Source organism: Lissotriton vulgaris, chromosome 1_1 (genome assembly GCF_964263255.1).
Source record: "Lissotriton vulgaris chromosome 1_1, aLisVul1.2, whole genome shotgun sequence".
Taxonomy (NCBI): domain Eukaryota; kingdom Metazoa; phylum Chordata; class Amphibia; order Caudata; family Salamandridae; genus Lissotriton; species Lissotriton vulgaris.
Genome location: NC_141685.1, coordinates 1386767299 through 1386785598, shown reverse-complemented (window position 1 = coordinate 1386785598; position 18300 = coordinate 1386767299). Strand labels below are relative to the sequence as shown.

The 18300-nt window shown below is 39.9% G+C and overlaps 1 protein-coding gene across 2 annotated transcripts in view; it reads right to left on the bottom strand.

The window, feature by feature from the left end:
* The window catches only part of CADPS2 (calcium dependent secretion activator 2), a 2357592-nt gene that overhangs the window by 898412 nt on the left and 1440880 nt on the right, over nt 1–18300 (bottom strand). For both annotated transcript variants that reach the window (XM_086966845.1, XM_086966848.1), the window contains exon 12: nt 2601–2737. In XM_086966845.1, coding sequence (XP_086822971.1) covers nt 2601–2737 — 137 coding nt within the window. The remainder of the gene's footprint in view (nt 1–2600; nt 2738–18300) is intronic.

Below are 18300 nucleotides of genomic sequence, written 5' to 3'. Positions count from 1 at the left end.
AGTTTCATTCAAATCAATGAAGAAGGGAACCCATAAGTTGGGGGGAGTCAAAAAAGTGTTCCCAAATTTAACTCCCAGAATCTTTGCCCTTCACTGTGGGAAATAATGCTGAATGAAATTAAACCAAACTCAGCATGAAAATTGAAATGTGCTCATGAATGTACCTGTTTAGTGTAGATATGCTCAGTATTTTTACCTTACAATACTTATACCAATCAGTAACAGAACCTTAAAACTGAACTTCACAAAATAAGAACACATTTTCAGATCAATAAATACTGTATTCATAATCATTTTATTAAGTGTTAGTGGTAATGTGATTTGCCATTTGCCCTGCATGGTATTTTATGACATTTGTAATTGCAGAGGTAACAAACATTGCATTTGGAGTGCAAGTTATGTTTTTTTGTCATTTGTGTGAGCTAACCATAACTGACTAATTTAAATATTTTTGTTTTAATCCATAAACGAGACTGTACATTAATTGTGGTTTCAAGAGAATTTCAGAGTTTTTAAAACATATGTCATGGTGTTCTGACCAATTCAACCCACATCTTGACTTTAACCTGAGCTTGTTCAGTGAAAAAAACTATATATATATATATATATATATATATATATATATATATATATATATATATATATATATATATATATACACGCGTGTGTATATACATATTTAAATATACATGTATATATTGTCTCTGTGTATGGGTGTGCGTATGTGTGTTTTGTGTGTGTATGTATGTATTTATATATATATATATATATATATATATATATATATATATATATATATACACACACACACACACACACACACACAAACACACATGTACAGCCATACATAGACACATTATATACATGTTTATTTAAAATACTGTCATATTGCACCAAAAGTATAAGCAATATACACACACTGAGAAGGAAAGAAGGGTTTATTTTTCTTCGTTATCTTTGAAAGAGACAACAATGCACATATAGATATAATTATGGCCAATAACAAAATGCTAAAGTAAAAAAGCTAATCTGAAGTGCATCCTATTCATAGTTGCTATAGCACTGCACACGCAATATAAATCCTGTTTGATGCTTTTTATTATTTCAAGGTTAGACATGGCCTACTGTATTGTAAGGAAGAACAGATTTCTGACCCTGTGTGCGGTGCTGCAAACTCAGCCCCTTCCCTTCAAGTGGCTGTCTTGCCTCATCAATTGCTTCTTCTTTCTTGCTAAGACTCAAAATATGCAGTCAAAATATGTAGGTGTCAATTTTGTTCCTAAATAGTTATTTGATTATAGATGGAAAATATGTATTTTTGTGTATCAATTATTTTATTGATAAAATTAAAAGAATCGAGAAATAACAGCAATTACAGTGACATGCAAGTCCACCTTATACTCATATAGAGATACAAATGTTAATTGTGATATGCCCACCAATAGCAAACAATACTTAAATGTAATATTTAAGAGAGGTAGAAAAAAGAAGATCGAGATGAGATAAGCTATAGAAGGAAGAATGTAAAGAGAGGAATTAAAGAAGGACAGAGACAAAGGGAAGAAAGATGGAAACTACAAAGTAGGGAAGAAAGAGATGGGAGGGGTAGGGAGTAAAATGATGGTAATGATGAAGAAGCAAGAGTGTATGCAAACAATATTTCGTCACATGAAAAGTCAAAACATAGTACTAACAGTCAGGACATCTACACATGTGTTGACTTTAAATGGTTGTAAAAAGGGGGATTAGGAACTCGGGGCATTTTATCAAAAAGGGGTGGCAATGAAACGCGATGTCTGCCGGCTCTGGTCTTAAGTGAAAGCGTGCAAATAGTACAATAACATGTTGCTGCACTACAGCAGTTTAAATGCATGGAGCTTGATTGTACCTCCGGTTGCAGGTAAGCTGTCACCATTCAGGTTGTGCTTTGTGCACCACCACAGGTGCTCACACTGTGCATGTAATGAAAGCTTTGCATATTGTGTCTTTTGCTATTTTATATTTGACTAAATGTTATGTTATAGTGTTTGGGATTACACAGCATTCTTCTAGAGGTCCATCGATTTGAATTAAATGGGCCACTCTTCAACGTCAACTGGGCCTGCCACTGATACCTTCCGCGCAGGACTACAAGTGCTAACGATTGGACACCATCCGCACACTATTAATGCACTTGGTGAAACAGCTATCAATTGAAAGCAAGCATCAGAATTCCCAGTCAAGGGGTCTAGCTCCACGTAGGACAATTACAATATGGCGGCCGCGCCTGCCTTTTGAGGAGCCGCTCGCGTCCCTTCAGCATCCGGCGCCTCGAGACCGCGCGCCGCCGCGGCGTCCTTCATTAAAGCTTTGTGTTTGCGTGCTGCCCTCTCTATAACAGCCAGCCAGCCGCGGCGCTCAGGCACTTGGACTCGATTCTCTTCGCCATTGAGCGGCACAGCAGTCGGCTACAAGTGTATAATTTTCAGATTTCAAGCCTATCGATTGGAATGCTTTATCCTGGCCGCGAGCACTGCTATTAAACGAGCCTGAAGGGAAAATACCAGCTCGTGACAACTATTTCTCACTTCGACATGTTCTTTATTCCAGCCGATACTCACCAGACACGAGTAGGAATCGTTCAACCTGTGATCCAGCGTCTGTCTCTGGAGGATTTTAAACAGGGATGCGTGGTCGAATCTGCAGGGATTCGCGGAGATAAACTCGTCCATGCCGTGCTTCTGAGCGCGCTCTGCGTCTGGTTTTAAGGAGAAGAAGCAGGTGCATTTTTAAAATAAAGAACAGAGTCAGTCTTGGAACAGAAATTAAAGTCACAGAAAAAGAAATCGAAGGTACCACAAAACTGAAAGGATGATTGATCCTAATTTAGAGTGAGAAAAACTGAATCTTTTACAAGGTTGAACAAGAAATAGAAGAAAATAAACAAGACTGATGTGAAAGTGGCTATAAGCTGAGCAAAGGTCGGCTATAAGCTGAGCAAAGGTGGCATAACAATGCATACAATAAGAAATAAATCAAACCTTTTTGGTGGTGGAAGGCTTAAGAAGGCCGTGGGTTATCAGTTCTTCCTAAACGTATAAGGGCCTTCTAACAAATGGATTTGCATGCGCCCCTATTATTTTATCCAATAAAATAGCAAGCACAGAGCACTTCATTTTTCTGTTGTAAAATGTCTGTTAGAAAAATCAATTTATGACCGGTCCATGGTTTGAAGTCTTCTTACGAAGTGGCATACTAAAGGCAAAATGAATAGAGTCGTCTGACTGAGTTCATTTCCAGCCTTCATTTTATGCTGGGTTCTTAATGAGACACACATGAAGAGCTTCTGTAGCCATCAAGTAATGGACAGAGAAAGAGAGCAGTGTTTGTGTGTAAATACACATCTGCAATATGGCCTCCTATCTCAAATGGCGCTTCCATCCAAGACCCACATGCATTGTTATTCACAAATAGATATTCCAACGCCTTCGGACCCCGCGGCTTTATCAAAAGACAGACTCCATTGATTGCCTTTCATAATGGTATGCTTTGTCAAAATGCACAAAGTGAATTTATCTGTCAAATATGGACAGAATGTGCTTTAGAGTGCCCACCAGGACAGGCCATGTATTAGCACATTAACCCTCTCTGATGCGCCCTGCTCTACGTTGACTGAACAATCTGTTATCAACTTAAAAATTGACTTCCTCTTACAATAGAAAACACAGACTCTTTGTTCCTTTAAATTCAAATGTAGGTCTCTCCATGCTTGTTACTAAACATGTACAATCCTAATGTAATTTTGAAGTACCTCATGGCGAAAGGCTATATTTTCTAAAGGAGAGTAGACAAAGGCTTATTGATTAAACACAATTATAGAGTTTGGCTCATAATAAAACTCAATATTGATCTGTGGACATGATGCTAATATAATCAGTCACATTGCAAACCTAGCCCTAGATCATATTGATCCATGTCACGTCCAACGCTGAGCTGTACTTGCAGATGGAAGAGATATTTAATTCAAGCTGAAGGATCTACAGCGTCACATCTTGAAAAGATGCACAAACTAATTCATATCACTTGGCATTGCACTGTCAAAGCAAGAGTCACATTCATCTGACAGATATCAACAAGGTGGATGGAGCGCAGAAGCAGTGTGACAGTGGGTGCCCGTGTCAAAGGTATAAGCATTTATTCGCCGTAGAAACAGATTATATCCCAGCGGTCTGCGCGAATTCGAGTTAATGTCAAATGCCCATCTAAAGGTTCTAGCTCTGTGATTTCGTGGGTGCTCCAGCTCGCTGACCGATTATCCGTGTAAACAATTTCACCTACACTGAAACGTCTTTCATAAACAGAATGACATGCTCCTAGCAGCACAGGTTTGCCTTTAATGGCTTTTACATGCACTAAATGCTGTCTAAGCCCATAAAATAAAGATACCCAAATGCTAACATTATCTTCTGGAAGCATCTGTCAGCTGTAAACAAATTCGCTCACTTTCAGTGGAGCAATTTCAAAAGATAGACATATTTTAGTCACATGCTATCTAACTTAATAAGCGAAACCCACAAATTTAAAATATTCTGTATATAATATTTTATATAAAACGTAAGCAGTTCTTGCATACATGAGTTTCCAAATGAAAGCAGACAACACACACTTTAGAGGGCATTTTTGGAAAACATCTGTTGTGACCATAAATACAATAAAATAGCGGATCGTTTTATAATGCATGCAAATTCCACCGGAGTAAATGTTTAAGCAGACCCATTGCGTAAATATTGCTCCAGACTGGACTCTGCACAATTTAGTCAGTGACCTACCACAGTGGACGAACGCAGTAGTTGTTGAAATGTGCGTGTAACCTGAAGTGACTAACAGGTCAACTGAGGGGTTAAGCTAATAAGAATGGATATATGATATAGCACTGTGAATCTATAAAATTAAAAGGAATGCAATATATGGCCCAATGCCCAGTTCCTTATCTGTTGGTATTAAGGCATAGGTCAGTCCTGAAGGGTATGACATCGTGTCTTATAGCATTTGTAATTTAGTCTTGGAAAGTGTGCTGATTATGTGTAAATCCAAGTAAACAAAAAACACGCCAGTAAACAATAATAGGTAAATGTCTTTTAGGTGCGAACACATTAATACCAAAATACGTGTGCAGCAGAAAAGTAGACTTCTTTTCAACTCAATTAAAGTCAGTTTCAAATATACCAAATAACCATAACCTCCAATGCTATTTTTTCTCCAGATTTGTCACTTGCCAGCGAGATGACTATTTCAGTGTGTGCGACTGCGATATCCACAGGGCGAAGAACAATTACTCAAGAAAAGACAGTGGTAAAGTAATTATTTGTTCATTAATGTGATAATTCTGTTCCTGGCTCTAATTAGCAAATCGGCGAGTCGTGGATGTTCACGCCGCCTATCCCCCCCGTCAGATGAGAATAGCTGCATGCTGCAAACAACAGCAACGCCAGACTTCATGAAACGGAAAAGCGATGAGCCACAGGAACACCAGCAGGGTGGCACAAAAACACACGAGCACGTGAAATACAACCATCTGCAGGTCTGGCAGCAATCTCGTCAGCAATGAACAGCACCCAGGATGAATCCTTGAGTGAAAAGGTCTCCGGTCACACGGGTGCCCTGAGAAATACCCGAACACAGTTGGGTAAGAGTAGTGTTAGGCGGACTGCGGGACAGATATGGGTATTGGACATGGATTGCATGATTTTTGCATTCAGAGATTCGCAGTGGTATGTATGCAAACGTTTTATTTGGGAAGCTTATAGAGTATTAATGACAGGTGAGACATAAATCTCAAGCAATTTGCGGCAGAACTTCTACATCTGAATTCCCTTACTGTAAAGCACTTCACAAGCTACATGAATGTGCTGGTGAAACAGGTTCATGCACACATTATATTAAAATGGCTCCCGATATATTTCAATGAAATACACCTTGCATTCATCTACCTGTAAACGCAGAAACACTGAATTCAATTACAATGGCATCTCTTACCCTCATTTTTGGTTTTTGAAACTTCCTCCTAAACATAAATTTAACTACACCGAGTCTGTATTTTAGGTATCCCCTACAGAATCTGCCTTGGGTCAATCTTTTATTCATTTCGCCCTTTGAGCATTTCTTCTTTAGATTGTTTCTGAATGTAGTAGTTATATCATTTCACTGAAGAGGTTGCCATTTTTTGTTTCTTTATCACCTATTGGGAGTGCAACACTTTTCTTGCTCGTCTTTCCCACCCCACCACTACTTTAGTTGTTTAATTTTTGTTAGGACTTGCAGCTGCACATTTTACCATGCTGCTTAATCGTGTATATTTGCCCAATATAACTCCACTTTTCCCCCCGCCTAAATGTTGTATTATTATTCCTTTACATTCTGTTTGTAAAGGCCTTGCAGCTGCATGCTGGCACTGGTCCACTTTCTTGTGATCATTTGCAGGGCACCCCCCACACACTTTATTTCTTAATTTATCATACAAAAATGACCAATCTTCACCTTGGAATGTTAACTTTGGAATAAAGTATGACAAAATAATTGCAAGATGGCTTCTGAGCATAAGTACATATTCACACATAAGCACTGGCAGGCATCTCACAATACAATTTGACAAAAACATTGCAAATGTTCGTCATTGTGTCTGCACGTATTCAAACACTGCAACGGCCAACTTGGAATGATTTTGTCTATACAGTATAGCAAAATCAATAGGTCTGCACTTGTAATTTGAAGGCGAGACTAACTGGGGCTTTGCCAGTGCTTGTTTAGATAGTTGCAAACACAAGGAGATGATGGACGGATCACTGAAACTTTTCAGACACTCAAGCCGAGTCACAGATCTGGGCTGAATCCATCATCGTTATTTAGCTCACTTAGCCACTCCAGTTCAGACCCAGCTATATGCAAATCAGTCTTGACCCTATGCGTCATGGGAACAGTCCAGTCCGAACTGCCAAGCCAGGATTTCCCTGGACCAGAAACAAGCATCCAGGGACCTATTTCGTTGTAACATCCCTCATCGGACAGGCTGAATCCAGTGGAAAAGAGAGCAAGGGAACGTCTGAACTGGGGTGGCGAAGTGAGGTAAAGAACGATGATATATTCAACCCAGATCTGTAACTGAGGTTGAGTGTCTGAAAAGTTTCAGTGCTCCGTCCACCATCTCCTTATGTTTGCTTTGTTTAGATGGTTGAGCATGTCTTCGCCTGAAAACAAACCGAAACATATTATCTCATGTCTTCCTACATCTATTGTTCTGAATATTTAAGTGGTGTAAGAAAATAATTCTCTCCAATTCGGTTCTTTTAATCCTTATAGAACTATGTTTGAATGTCATCTGAAAAAAAGTTCTGTATACCCTTTGAAATCTAATGCTTCTTGCATGTTTACATTTCAGTTTCAGTTAGTTCAACAAAAGGTATCTGGATAAAAAAAAGAGAAATTTAAGACCAGACATAATTATTGATTCAGATAGCATCCCCACGCCATAGCTGTCACAGTAGTCAATGATCAGAAAAATACCTTGTCTCAGGGAGGTGGCCATACACCTCAATGAAGCACCGTGGAACCCTCAAAGGTCCAAAAGGCAATAATATGGACAAGCAGCGTAACACCAGGCTGGAAGTGAATGCTGCCAGCTCTCTAAAGTATTCAAATATTACTCACACAAAAGCATACACATATATTTATTTAGAAGTGTTTTAAAAAATGATAGAACAAAAAAATCGTTTAATGGAATAAATTAGGCCAGCTGTGTTTCATTCATGCACTATTTATGGAACGCCACTGAAAATAAAAACATGTTTTACAGAACCTGGGTACTAAAAAAGATACAGTGACACCCTGTATGACTACAGTATATTGTTACAGTCAGTTATTATCCCCACAATACAACGTAACTAATGTTTAAAAAAAAAACGGAAAACGGAAAAAAGAAATACCGAATACTGGTTTAGAGATTTCACATTCAATTGCCCACAGAACAAACCACTATTATGATTCGCAAGACATATTTAATCTCTCTGCCTGTTTTTATCCCATTGCACGAATGTAACCCCTTGTGTCCTGCTACTTTGTGGCATAAAGAATAAAAGCAACAGTCATATGCTATTTATGTATACTATTGAGGGAGGGGAGAAGTATTATGACCATCTCAAGGCTTCATGGAACAAAACCCCCTCCTCATTTAACAATGGTAAGAAAAAAAATGTGCAGGTCATGTATCTCCAATATGTATACCTGCATCAAGTGTACTATGCAATGCATCGTCACTGTAGAGAGTGTGGATGAGCCAAAGCTAAAAACAATAATAAAAAACCCATAAAAAAAGTCGAAAAGACCTCATTACCCCCACAATTTATAAACATTCACATTAAGCCCAGAGTCAGAAGTTATTCTGACTCTGGGCAAAGCTGTTTTATGTTTAAAACACTTTTAGGTTGGCTCTGAGAGACGAATGGTCCCTTGCAGAGAAAGAAAAGTTCTGAAGATCCAAGTTGGAGTCCTAGCAAGGCAGACTAAGACTTTCATCCTTTAGAGATCAGTAAATCGAGCACTATTTAATTGGGAATCTGTTATTTACATTGCTTAAAATAGTCAAAAGTAAGGTATGAAGTTCGATATAAAAGTACATTTTTATTTGAGCAAGTGTAGAACATTTGTTTTCTGTCACTGAAGGGTGGCATCCCATTACATTTCATTGCAATAGAAAATGCAGTGTCCTGATACTATGCTAACGTTACTTTTGTGCTTTCCTACTCTTTTCTGTCACCCTTCACTAGGGCGGAGGAGCGTCGCCCCACTCTTTCTCGTAGTGCGGGAAGCAGAAACATAAAATGGTAATAACTATCATTTTATGTTTCTGCTTCTAGCACTGTGAGAAAGTAGAAGGGTTTGGTTGCGGGCGGGTGGGCGGGACTGCTCTGTGACCAGGGCTGGGCAGGGGAGGATTAAGGCAATTAAAACATCTAGTCATTTTGTTCGTTTTTTTTGTTGTTTTCTTAATACATTTATTCTGATATATTTACTTGTGCTTTTGTCTGATTGTACTAGTCTGTAGTAGACCATTGTTTTTGATGAATGTATAAAACTTTTACCTTTACATTGCCTTCCTTTGGTGTCCCATGAGCTCTGATGGCCAATAGCTATTATTTCATTAATTAATTCGATTTTTGCCTGTCACATTCTGCCTCCCATTGGGCTTCCATGTACTTTGGAAGGCTACCAGCTATCATTTAATTAATTAAGTTATTTAATTCATTTATTTTTTGCCTCCCTCTGCTTGCCACCCATAAAGGCTCCCATGGGCTCTGGAGCGACATCAAATTAGATTTTCCTGTATAATGTCGAGCAAAAAATTATGTTAGTTTATGCAAGATTACAGACTAGTTTAGCATCATCCGTACTATATTTTAGAGGAATTGACCAAATTATGACAGAATCTATCCTGCCGGAGACTTAAAAAGGTATTTGGAAGTGCTTTAGGTTGATCCTTTTCACTTGTTACACACGTAAACTAGACATGTAGTTCATTAACTATGGGTTTTGGTATCAATTAACCTAATACAAAACATATATGGCAAAATCAGACATATTGGCAATGTGAACATGAATATGCAAACTAAAGAGACAAAGCAATGTATATTATGTACAGGCATATATCCTACGCTACCTAGCCCTAACTGACGGTAGGTAAGGTCTGTCTGCATAAGAATTGAGATAGAGAGTTGCATACCTGAACCAATCTCAATACTTTAGCCCACAAATAGAGAAGGTCAGTGTTATGGTGGTGATGATGATTAGGAGTGAGCTTAGTTTTTATTGCGCCAGTGTAATGTGGCATCATTTTAGGCATTTAGTGTAACAACATTTATGCAAAATGTCTAAGATTATGCGCTTACACCCCTTAGCGTAACAATTAGATCATTCAGATAAAAGTCCTAATTCATGAGCATGAGAAAATACACAATTGGCATGAACACAAGCTGTATTTTCTGAACACATGCAGCAGTTCTTTAACGGAGGTGCCCGAAATCAACTTGAATTTCAATTTTTTAGTTGGATTTTATCCTAGCAATCAGATAATTGATTTTGTGTAATTAATATATACTTTTTTACAATAAATGATATAGAGACTCACAGGTTACTGTGTACTTATTGTAACAATTTCTTCTTCCTTTCATAAAACCTCCTCCCTCCGCTTTGTTCAGCCCATGGAAATTTTGGATTAGGTTTGGAGGGAAATCATTGCTCTTTTTGTCATCAATCTTTGCTATATCCACATCCTTGTAATCATTACCTTCTAGGAAAATCAAGTTCTAGAAGTACTTTGCAAATAGTTTGTTGTTTTAGGGAGGGTAGGCACCACTATTTTCGTTCATTTAGGGTATTTTTCTCGTTGTTTGTTGCTGGATTATGGGCGTTTGGAGTATAGATCAATGCAAGAGTAACATTTTTAAGGGATAATGTCTGCACAATTTTGGGATGGCGGAAGCCTGGGGTTATACATACATTTTTGCCATTCCCTTGTATTTTTTGTACATTTTGCACGGACTTGTTATTCAATTTACTGTGTTGTTGTTTTACTGTTTGGTGCCACACACTGCAATGGCCATCTTTGGTGCCCTACAGTAGGCCAGAGTGTATTTTTGAATATATTATTCACATTCTCACTGCTTGATCATTTAGGGGCTAGTGTATAGCCTGTTTTTCATGCAAAATGTAGGTTATTTTATGTTTGCATGTGCCTTTTGGTGGCTGACGTCAATGTGGCTCTTCGAGTCCAGGCCCACGTATCCAGATATTTTCTTTTGTTCTCAGCTTCCCCATTGCTTCATCTTGATCAGTACGAATGCATTATTTACTGTGATGGATCTACGCAGCCAGCCGTTGGTTCGCAACATGCTTACTCGATCGCGTGTGCATTTGTGGCAGGGAAAATTGTTGATGGGGATTTTAAATACTCCCTGGTGCGCACACGATCTCTTGGTGACTGTACGGCTCAATTGGCGGAGCTATGTGCTTTGTTTTTTTCTCTTGAATTTGCTGAGCCAAATGTTCCTACGCTTATAGTGTGAGTGATTTGTGTGTGTGTACAATCCTTCAATGACAACTTGTTCTTTTGGACACAAAATTATTTTTGTGATTCAAAAGGTAACGCAATTAGGCATAAAATGCCTCGGGCTCGGTGGCTTCTCTTAAGGAGCGCTTGCCACTCACACGTTATCCATACTTTGGGCCATCAAAGTGTGGGAGCACACGCTGTTGGTAATTCACTGGCTGATGAGGCAGCCATATCTTCAGTGGCCACTTGTTCAGTAGCAGTCACTATGTCCATGACTAAAATTGATGATGATATTTTGGCAGCTATTGCTGCTACGAAGAAGGGAACAGAGTATCCTCAGGATTTCCCTTCAAGGCATACATACCACTTTTTGTCTAATCACCTTCCATTTGCAACTATTCCATCTGTTGGGGATCAGCTGATTCACAACGAGGATCGCAGGCTCTCTTTAATAATAGCCACACATGAAAGCCTGGCTTCTGCGCATGCTGGAGTAAAAGCCGGGAAACAGCGTTTACATTGCATGCAATACGATGCATGCCATTACAATGCGATCATTACAACGACATGCTGTAGGGGGCAGAAGGTGTTGGATTTTCAATTCAACGCCTTCCCTGCTGTTGCACAAACTGGAGTAGGAATAGTAAATTATACTATTCCTAAGTGCAGCACACCCGCTAAAGCAAATTGTTGTAATGACTTGCGATGTAATGGTTCGTGATGTAACAACGTTGTGAGGCATTTGATGTATCGCATGCGTAGTAAAGACATATATTCGTAACAGCGGCAGTGTCTCTTTTACAGCAACGTTTCTGGTGGCGTGGTTTATATCAACAGCCACGTAAATATGTTCTTTCTTGTTACATTTGTCAACAAATTAAGCCTTCTACTGTTGCATGCCCACGACATACTCAGCTTTACATCTCAAATCAGCCATTTGGCTGTGTTTATTTTGATGACTGCAGTCCTTTGGCATTTGATACCGCATTTAAAGATATCTTGGTTGCAGTGGATTAATGCACTAGATTGCTTTGGGTTTGGCCTGAATGTAGTGCTGACGCTCGAACTGTCATTAAAGATTTGTGTGTCTTTGTCGGAACGTTTGCCTGTGGTACCTTCCGTCTGACCAAGGTCCTGCGTTTGCCTCTAGGGCTTACCGGGAAGCGAGGAAGTCTCTGGGGGTGCAGGTGCAATATTCGTGTCCATCCCGGCCAGAGGGCAATTCCGTTGTGGAGCAGATGAAACATGACTTAAAGCAATCTTTGACAGCTGGAGTCTTAGGTACTGGCAGGGGTTGGCTGACATCTGTATGGAGTCCAACGTTCACTAAATAATCTCTTTAGAAGATCTCTGGGTGGGTGGACCCATACAAAATGCTCTTTGGCATAAAAATATTTGTGCCAGACCTTGATGGTCTAGACTTTGTGGATGCTGCCGCAACCTTTGACGTAGATAATCACTATGCTATGTTACAAGTTATAAAAAAAGCTTGTGATTCACAAGCCAGAGCTCAGTTGCCCTCTTCTGCGGATACAGTGGTGCTGATTCCTGTTTCTGTCTGGCTTCCTAAAGTTGGTTATCTGGTCCGAGAAAAGGTGGAGAACAAAAAGAATTTGGTCCATCCTACTGTGCACCGGTCAGAGTCCTTGGTGTGAAAGGCACCTGCACTGTGATCCTGCCTCCTTTACCTGGTCGTAAGGAGAATCGTTACATTTCAATCTAACTTGTCAAGCTACACCATATAGCTGATACTGAATAGTATGCCTCCAAGCATTCCAAGTTGAGATCTTTCACTGAATCCGATGGCTTCTGTTTCTTCGGCTGCTCCTCAGCAATCAGAAAGGAAGATGGAAACTTCAATTGATTTATTGCCTGTTTTTCCTTCTACCCCCAGATCTGCGGATATTGAGTATGCTTCTCCTCCAGTTGAAGCCATAATTGACATTCCTGAGAGTGCCATACCTGAAAAATCTGATGCAGCACATTCCCTGTTGTTTCAACTGGTTATTCAGTGGTTATTATATGGATCGTAATAGCTTTTCCTCTGACACATCTTCCCAGTCATCTCCTGTGCCGGAGACCCCTACCGTACCAGTGTTTTAATGTCCTGGTTCACAAAGACTTACTTGGTCCCACCCTGGATATATAGCTGAGTGGTGCGTATGATGATATTCCTCTTCATGTTGATCGGATTTGTGACTGTGTTTTTCCTACTCATTAATGGCCATTATTTACCTGAACGCTCAGCTGTGAACGTTGTTGACGGAGTTCCGCCCCATCACACGTAGTCCCACATCATGAAAGGAGACCAAACCTTGTCAATATATCAGCGTTCCCTGTTGTTGATGGCATTGTCTGGGATAAAGTATAATACTATATCCATGGTCTTACCACAATCTTGAACATTCCATAAGTCTTCCGCATTTCCTAGGGCGATGTTGTTTTGTCAATATACATGCTGTTCATTTATTGTTCCCTGATTTAAAATATTATGCTACATTTGAAACTGAGGATTTGTATTTGAATTAGGCTAATTGTGCAGATTAATTCTGTTATCAACAGTATGACCATCATTTTTTACACAAGACCAAAACACAGAGACCCTTTTTTAATTATACCCCATGGGAGCATTGCCCAACACCTTTACAGGGAAGTTCGAAGACCCAACAAATTACATTTATGTATTTTTGTGGTTACAATATGTCTGAGCCACAGTCCTATTTTTATAATTTGAAAAAGCCGCCCAAAACGAAATTTATATTAACACACACTGGTTTACTCCATGTCCTTCAGGAACGATTTTTCCATGAAGGGTTATGAGCATTGGAAGGACATGACTGATTTAAAATCTATTTGGGGTACTAGAGATTGGCAAGGGAAGGGCACTGAAGCTTTGCCTGGTGCATGTGAGACTCACCTGGGTTTTCCGCAGTGGCCAAATGTAAGGAACAGTTGCTAGTTCCCAACTTCCCTCACCCACCTCCTGCACCCAACAAAGTCAAAGCCAAAGAGAGAAGGTGGGGAAGAAGGGGAAACAAAACAAGGAAAGGGAGAAGGAATAGAGTCAACTGGTCTGTCCGGTGCGATGTTACCAGGTTTCCTAATGGAAAAGACACACGTAAGTATGACCCATTTTGGAGCTAGGAATCTTCTGTATACATATTTGGCTATTTTAGTGTTCTACCTGTTGCATGTTCTGCCAGTTTCATGTAGAAATATCACACAATTAGAGCGTGAGACGCACAGAATGTATCTAGAAAATAAACACACACTTATTATTCATAAGGACTGCAGAATTTAAGCTGTATTCAATTGTAGAGTAGTTCCTATATCCCTAATAGGCTCTGCGCATTGGAATAATATACACTATAGATTTGACATAGGACTGAGGTCACTATGTCCCCAGACGGCTCTGCTGCCTGTTTGGAGTACCGATGGAGAGAGCGGTGCTCCATTTACCTGAGCCGCAGCCAGGTGAGGCGATGCCATATACTCCTGCTGAATAGTAATCAGGAGGAGCTACCAGATGCACCAAGGATTACCAGGTGACATGGTTACAATTTTTTTATTTTTTATTATTTTTATTGCAGATAAAGAAAAGACCAGCATGGTATGCAATTCTCAGTTGTCCCAGACGTGGGAGAGTCAATATGTATAAAAAGCACATTGTCACACAGCCGATCAGCCGACACCCCGGAGGTTGGGCGGCGTTTGTAAGATGTATGCTGAAGGCAAACCAGTTTAGCCGGTAATGACAATCCAGATCACATTGAATATCTGCTTTTTTAGTTTGAAGTTGATCCCCATTTAACCCTCAACTCCCCCCCCTCAACTATTCAACTGCACTGCCACAAATGCGACAATCTTTTGCCGCGCCACGTAACACACCTTGGGTTGCTGTCGAGTCGTTCTCCGCTGACATAGACACATCTATACACAACCCTTCCCACTCCATCCCCTCCCTCCCCCCGCAACCACAGTCTCTAGCAAATCTAGTTCACAACCTGTTCCCATGTTCCCGAGGTACCTCTTAGCTGGGTGGCACAGTCAATACAGGTCTTTGTTCATCACAGTTTATGTTGCAATCCTCCCCTTCCCTCCGACTCCCTCCCTCTCTGCCCCCCCTCCAGACCATGATACTGCCTCCACTTGGCCCACACTCTTCGGAATTTTTTGGGACACCCTCTTGCTTTATAGGTCACCCTCTCCGCTGCCATGTAGAGGTCCAGCCCCGTCTCCATTCCTCAATGCTCGGCGATTCTGCGGCCCCCCAGTATTTTGCTATGTCTCGCTTGGCAACTACTAGTGCTAGTACCAGAAAAATGAGCAGAGGTCGAGGCAGGTCTACTTCGGTGGTCATGCCCAGTAGGGCCAGCTTAGGCTCCTGCGTGAGTTCCACCCCTAAAACCTCCCCTAGTTCAGTAAAGATGTGTGTCCAGTAGTTTTGTATGTTTGTACATTGCCATATGGTATGGTAGAAGTCCCCCTGCTGATGACCGCACCTAAGGCATGTGGAGTCGGCTATTTTCCCCATTTTGAGCAGTCTCACTCTATCAAAATACGTCCCGTGCAACACGTTTAACTGAATTAAAACGGAGCCTGGATTTGATCGCTACCTCCCGAGGGTGTATGAGGACCATCTCCCAGTCTAGATCTTCCATCTCGCCCACCTCTGCCTCCCACACGCCCCTCAGTCTCGCAAGGTCGCCCAGCATATACATGGTTACAATTTAACCCTTTATGATACTTACTTTATGACTTATTGCAGTAGCGAAAGATAGGTCCTGATAAAGGCAGAGGACGATCACGTCCATCTTTTCTGCTGAAACATGTCGACCACTATAGTATAGTAGCAGATATTTGTTCAAACTGCTACTGTTTTGCACTGTTTTTAATCATTGGAAGTTTGAGAGGCACTATTAAAACTGCTTTACCTCTGATCTCTCCAATTTTATATTTCACATTACACCTTTTTTGTCACTTTTTCACACGCTGCAAATCAGTTAATTTCCAATAATTATTGATACCGAACATAACATTCTTGCATTACTAGGGTTGTAGCGTCTTGAAGTTTTACATCTGACACTGATAGCTACAACTGTTATCTCCTTGGTGTGAGAAGACCCAGATGATGACAAGGGCGGTACCGGACAGTAACTGATGGGTATCTTTCATGCTTGAGGGATACCCTTTCTTGCGACATCACATATCAGTAGATGTTTTGAGCCACATGCAGGAGTAAGATTGTTTGTAGTAGACCCATGGACATTCTTTGTTGTTATAGTATTTTAGTGTTCTACCTTTTGCATGTTCTGCCAGTTGTATGTAGAAATATCACATAACTAGAGCGTGAGACGCACAGAATGTATCTAGAAAATAAATACATACTTATTATTCATAAGGACTGAAGAATTTAAGCTGTATTCAATTGTAGAGTAGTTCCTATATCCCTAATAGGCTCTACGCATTGGAATAATATACACTATAGATTTGACATAGGACTGAGGTCAGTATGTCTCTATCGAGTACATTAAACTTAATTGTGTGTGCCAGCTAACTCAGAGGTCACTAGAAACTTTATCGAATGAACAAGAAGGGATTAGTCTCTGACGACCGCATTAACATGACAACTGTTTCCTTTAGAGTCAGAACAATATCTTCAGAGTCGTGGAAACAATAGATAACTATTTCACTCAGTCAATCATGCATGCTTTGTTTCTACAGAGTTGCACAGAAATATAGAGACGGGCGTTTCAATAAAAAAAGTTTATTGAACAGTCTTCTTTCTCATGCAACAGATATGAACTGCTACAATCATAATACAGAATGCGAAGTATAATGTGTACAGCGTAAATAGTAATATAAAATAATACTGTAATAGCGTGGTCTTTTGCTATGACATATATACAAATACATACATAAATAACACAGGCTAAAATACTGAACTGGTGCTTCTAAAATACGCCTACCCCAGTGTACCTAACATAGATCTAGTACGAGGGAAGAAGTAGGTGCTGGTTTAGCATAGGTTTTAGTTTTGCCAAGAATTGCCAAAGGTTTCTCTAGGTTCTAATCAGCTCCACATCTTAGAATGAGAGAGGTTGGTATCTCTTTCCCGGGACTCGATTTCCGTACACCCAGCAAGGGGAGTCAGAAACACTGGAGCTGGATTCTCGGCAGGACGATGACAGCTCTAGTCAGTGCGTCAGCTGGGGAGTTGGCTTTCTTCGGTACTTGATGTGGCGAGCTGCGCTGTGCAAGTAAGTAGTCGAACTGCACCGAACCACACAGTGCTTTGCCATAGTAATTGAAGGTAATTCTTTACCTTGAAGGTGTTTAGGAATGCCAGTATTGACGTAAGAGTCAGGCAAATGAACATCATGAATAACCCTCTAAGGAATGGATGTTCATGCATAATAATGAGTTTCTTGGAAAAATCAATATTAAAGCAAGGGGGTGTCTCTACAGCTTAAGAGTCTGGTTTTCCAGGAAATCGTTGTGACGTAGATGAACGAATGTAAGTAGCCATGCCTGTATTTGGGGAGCATCTGCTATGTCTAAATATGGACTGGATTTCTATGCCTATATAAGGACAATGTGAATTATACCTATAGAAGGGCATGAATCGGGAAATTCATACGGAATCTAAATCGATACACAACACTCTATTTTCATATGTATGACGTTACTACATTCTAAACATGATATTATATCTAAACATTTATCGACACACGAAGTGCGTAAAGCATATTACAAACACATTGTAAATAATGTATTCAAACTATTGCATTAGTGCTGTGCACATTAAAGCAAGTATTCACTCCTAGCATATTTTCGACATTTTTAAATGCAAACATGAATGAGTCATAATAATATACATTTATGAAATGGCTCATAAATACAGAAGAAAAAAGGCCGAAACCATTTCATATCAGATTACAAAAAACTGGTTTTGGACAAGGTCATATATTGTCTCTGGAAGTATTCATAGAATTTTTCTTCTCTATGAATAGTTCTACTATAAGCAGATTGCTTTGTGCAAAAAAAGAAAAAAATACAAATTTGGAGAAAAAAATTAATTGTAGGAAAAATTCCAAAGTTAGTACCTTGTTTTGAAAAAATGAAGGTCAAGTTCAAAGTCTCTCAGAACACTCATGGAGGTGAGATAAAGCATACCTATATCTACCTTTATATATAGACACATATGCATCTATGCTGCG